The sequence below is a fragment of the Hemibagrus wyckioides genome, linkage group LG09 (genome assembly GCF_019097595.1).
Source record: "Hemibagrus wyckioides isolate EC202008001 linkage group LG09, SWU_Hwy_1.0, whole genome shotgun sequence".
NCBI lineage: Eukaryota > Metazoa > Chordata > Actinopteri > Siluriformes > Bagridae > Hemibagrus > Hemibagrus wyckioides.
This window is the reverse complement of record NC_080718.1, coordinates 29,608,157-29,613,156: the sequence shown is the minus strand read 5'-3', so window position 1 is coordinate 29,613,156 and position 5,000 is coordinate 29,608,157. Positions and strand designations below refer to the sequence as shown.

General features: G+C 54.4%; 1 protein-coding gene across 1 annotated transcript in view; it reads right to left on the bottom strand.

Annotated features, from left to right (window-relative positions):
• The window catches only part of fam98a (family with sequence similarity 98 member A), a 15,811-nt gene that overhangs the window by 8,644 nt on the left and 2,167 nt on the right, over window positions 1–5,000 (bottom strand). Inside the window, exon 2 of the mRNA XM_058399795.1 lies at window positions 4,899–5,000. This exon is cut by the window's right edge and continues 47 nt beyond it. Coding sequence (XP_058255778.1) covers window positions 4,899–5,000 — 102 coding nt within the window. The remainder of the gene's footprint in view (window positions 1–4,898) is intronic.

Here is a 5,000-nt window from a genome sequence, read left to right as displayed (position 1 = left end):
ACACACAGTGAGAGAGAGACACACACACACACAGTGAGAGAGAAACACACACACACACACAGTGAGAGAGAGACCCACACACACACACACAGTGAGAGAGAGACCCACACACACACACAGTGAGAGAGAGACCCACACACACACACAGTGAGAGAGACCCACACACACAGTGAGAGAGACCCACACACACAGTGAGAGAGACCCACACACACACAGTGAGAGAGACCCACACACACACACAGTGAGAGAGAGACACACACACACACACAGTGAGAGAGAGACACACACACACACAGTGAGAGAGACACACACACACACAGTGAGAGAGACACACACACACACAGTGAGAGAGACACACACACACAGTGAGAGAGACACACACACACACAGTGAGAGAGACACACACACACACAGTGAGAGAGACACACACACACAGTGAGAGAGACCCACACACAGTGAGAGAGACCCACACACACACACAGTGAGAGACACACACACAGTGAGAGAGACACACACACACAGTGAGAGAGACACACACACACAGTGAGAGAGACACACACACACAGTGAGAGAGACACACACACAGTGAGAGAGACACACACACAGTGAGAGAGACACACACACAGTGAGACACACACACACACAGTGAGAGAGACACACACACACAGAGAGAGACACACACACAGTGAGAGACACACACACACAGTGAGAGAGACACACACACACAGTGAGAGAGAGACACACACACAGTGAGAGAGAGACACACACACAGTGAGAGAGACACACACACAGTGAGACACACGCACACACAGTGAGACACGCACACACAGTGAGAGAGACACACACACACAGTGAGAGAGACACACACACACAGTGAGAGAGACACACACACACAGTGAGAGAGACACACACACACAGTGAGAGAGACACACACACACACAGTGAGAGAGACACACACAGTGAGAGAGACACACACAGTGAGAGAGACACACACACACAGTGAGAGAGACACACACACACAGTGAGAGAGACACACACACACAGTGAGAGAGACACACACACACACAGTGAGAGAGACACACACACACACAGTGAGAGAGACACACACACACACAGTGAGAGAGACACACACACACAGTGAGAGAGACACACACACACACAGTGAGAGAGACACACACACACGGTGAGAGAGACACACACACACACACACGGTGAGAGAGACACACACACAGTGAGAGAGACACACACACACAGTGAGAGAGACACACACACACACAGTGAGAGAGACACACACACACAGTGAGAGAGACACACACACACAGTGAGAGAGACACACACACACACAGTGAGACACACGCACACACAGTGAGACACACGCACACACAGTGAGACACACGCACACACAGTGAGACACACGCACACACAGTGAGACACACACACACACACACACACACTGTGTGTGTGTGTCTCTCTCACTGTGTCCGTGTGTGTGTGTCTCTCTCTCACTGTGTGTGTGTCTCTCTCACTGTGTGTGTGTGTGTGTCTCTCTCACTGTGTGTGTTTGTGTGTGTGTCTCTCTCACTGTGTGTGTCTCTCTCTCACTGTGTCCGTGTGTGTGTGTCTCTCTCACTGTGTGTGTGTCTCTCTCTCACTGTGTCCGTGTGTGTGTGTCTCTCTCTCACTCACAGTGAGAGAGACACACACACACACACACAAACACACACAGTGAGAGAGACACACACACACAAACACACACAGTGAGAGAGAGACACACACACACACACACAGTGAGAGAGACACACACACACAGTGAGAGAGACACACACACACAGTGAGAGAGACACACACACACAGTGAGAGAGACACACACACACACAGTGAGAGAGACACACACACACAGTGAGAGAGACACACACACACAGTGAGAGAGACACACACACAGTGAGAGAGACACACACACACAAACACACACACTCAATTTAACAAAATTAACCTCTTGACTAAAAAGTAAGATATTTATTAACGCTAAAGATATGAATTAAGTTCATATCTGGACCTCCTGACTCATCCCCAGCCCAGGATCTTCAGCCACTGCTCGTGACCTCGGGGTAGCCATGGACAATCAACTGTCCTTTTCCTCTCATGTTGCTAATGTGATGCGCTCATGTCGGTTTCAGATCAGAAGAACATCAGAAGGATTTGACCATTTCTATCCACACAGGATGCTCAGGTGCTTGTTCAGTCTCTGGTCATTTGGAGACTGGACTTCTCTGCAGCTCTCTACTGGCAGGTCTTCCTCTGAATGCAGTTTGTCCACTGCAAATGATCCAAAATGCAGCCTTGTGACTTGTCTTCATGTAGTCTAAGTTCTCCCACACCACCCCACTGCTGCTCCTCCACTGGCTTCCTGAAGCTGCACCAGATTCAAAACACTGACCCTTACCTACAAAGAAAAGACTGGACCAGCACCATCTGACCTCAAAGCTCTTATTACTCCTCACACTGACCCTCGCTCCCTCAGGTCCACTAGCACAGCTGGACTGGTCCACCATCTCTCAGGGTCAGAGGTAGGTCTACATACAGACTCTTCTCTGCACCGAGGTGGTGGAGTGAACTTCCCCCAGATGTCCGAACAGCCGAGTCACTGACCGTCTTCACCTGACGACTGAAGACCTACCTCTTCCTGAAACACTTAAACTAGCTCTTATCTTTCCCTGTTAATGTATTATATGTTTAATAAAAATTTAAAAAAGCATCCAATTTTAGACTGATGTTCTCCTGAGTCTGTAACTGACCCAGTGTTGATGTTCTCCTGAGTCTGTAACTGACCCAGTGTTGATGTTCTCCTGAGTCTGTAACTGACCCAGTGTTGATGTTCTCCTGAGTCTGTAACTGACCCAGTGTTGATGTTCTCCTGAGTCTGTAACTGACCCAGTGTTGATGTTCTCCTGAGTCTGTAACTGACCCAGTGTTGATGTTCTCCTGAGTCTGTAACTGACCCAGTGTTGATGTTCTCCTGAGTCTGTAACTGACCCAGTGTTGATGTTCTCCTGAGTCTGTAACTGACCCAGTGTTGATGTTCTCCTGAGTCTGTAACTGACCCAGTGTTGATGTTCTCACTGATACAGACTTAAAGCACTTTTATACGTCGCTCTGGATAAGAGCATCTGCCAAATACCAGAAATGTAAATTAAAGTGGTTAAGCGTAATATAACACACACACACACACACTCAGACTCGTGCGCACACACACACACTCAGACTCGTGCGCACACACACACACACTCAGACTCGCGCGCGCACGCACACACTCAGACTCGCGCGCGCGCACACACACTCAGACACGCACACACTCAGACTCGCGCGCGCACGCAGACTCGCGCGCACACACTCAGACTCGCGCGCGCACACACTCAGACTCGCGCGCGCACGCACACACTCAGACTCGCGCGCGCACGCACACACTCAGACTCGCGCGCGCACGCACACACTCAGACTCGCACACACACGCGCACACACTCAGACACGCACACACTCGGACTCGCGCGCGCACGCACACACTCGGACTCGCGCGCGCACGCACACACACTCGGACTCGCGCGCGCACGCACACACTCGGACTCGCGCGCGCACGCACACACTCGGACTCGCGCGCGCACGCACACACTCGGACTCGCGCGCGCACGCACACACTCGGACTCGCGCGCGCACGCACACACACTACACTCGCGCGCGCACGCACACACACTACACTCGCGCGCGCACGCACACACACTACACTCGCGCGCGCACGCACACACACTACACTCGCGCGCGCACGCACACACACTACACTCGCGCGCGCGCACACACACACTCGGACTCGCGCGCACACACACACACACTCGGACTCGCGCGCACACACACACACACTCGGACTCGCGCGCACACACACACACACTCGGACTCGCGCGCACACACACACACACTCGGACTCGCGCGCACACACACTCGGACTCGCGCGCACACACACTCGGACTCGCGCGCACACACACACACACTCGGACTCGCGCGCACACACACACACACTCGGACTCGCGCGCACACACACACACACTCGGACTCGCGCGCACACACACACACACTCGGACTCGCGCGCACACACACACACACTCGGACTCGCGCGCACACACACACACACTCGGACTCGCGCGCACACACACACACACTCGGACTCGCGCGCACACACACACACACTCGGACTCGCGCGCACACACACACACACTCGGACTCGCGCGCACACACACACACACTCGGACTCGCGCGCACACACACACACACTCGGACTCGCGCGCACACACACACACACTCGGACTCGCGCGCACACACACACACACTCGGACTCGCGCGCACACACACACACACTCGGACTCGCGCGCACACACACACACACTCGGACTCGCGCGCACACACACACACACTCGGACTCGCGCGCACACACACACACACTCGGACTCGCGCGCACACACACACACACTCGGACTCGCGCGCACACACACACACACTCGGACTCGCGCGCACACACACTCGGACTCGCGCGCACACACACACACACTCGGACTCGCGCGCACACACACACACACTCGGACTCGCGCGCACACACACACACACTCGGACTCGCGCGCACACACACACACACTCGGACTCGCGCGCACACACACACACACTCGGACTCGCGCGCACACACACACACACTCGGACTCGCGCGCACACACACACTCGGACTCGCGCGCACACACACACACTCGGACTCGCGCGCACACACACACACTCGGACTCGCGCGCACACACACACACTCAGACTCGCGCGCACACACACACACTCAGACTCGCGCGCACACACACACACTCAGACTCACAGTTAGTAGCGTGAACGTTCTCCTCCAGTCTGCAGTAGAGTTTGAGTTCGGAGACGAGCCACGCACACAGTTTGGTAAATTCAGGAGACGCAGCACCACCGC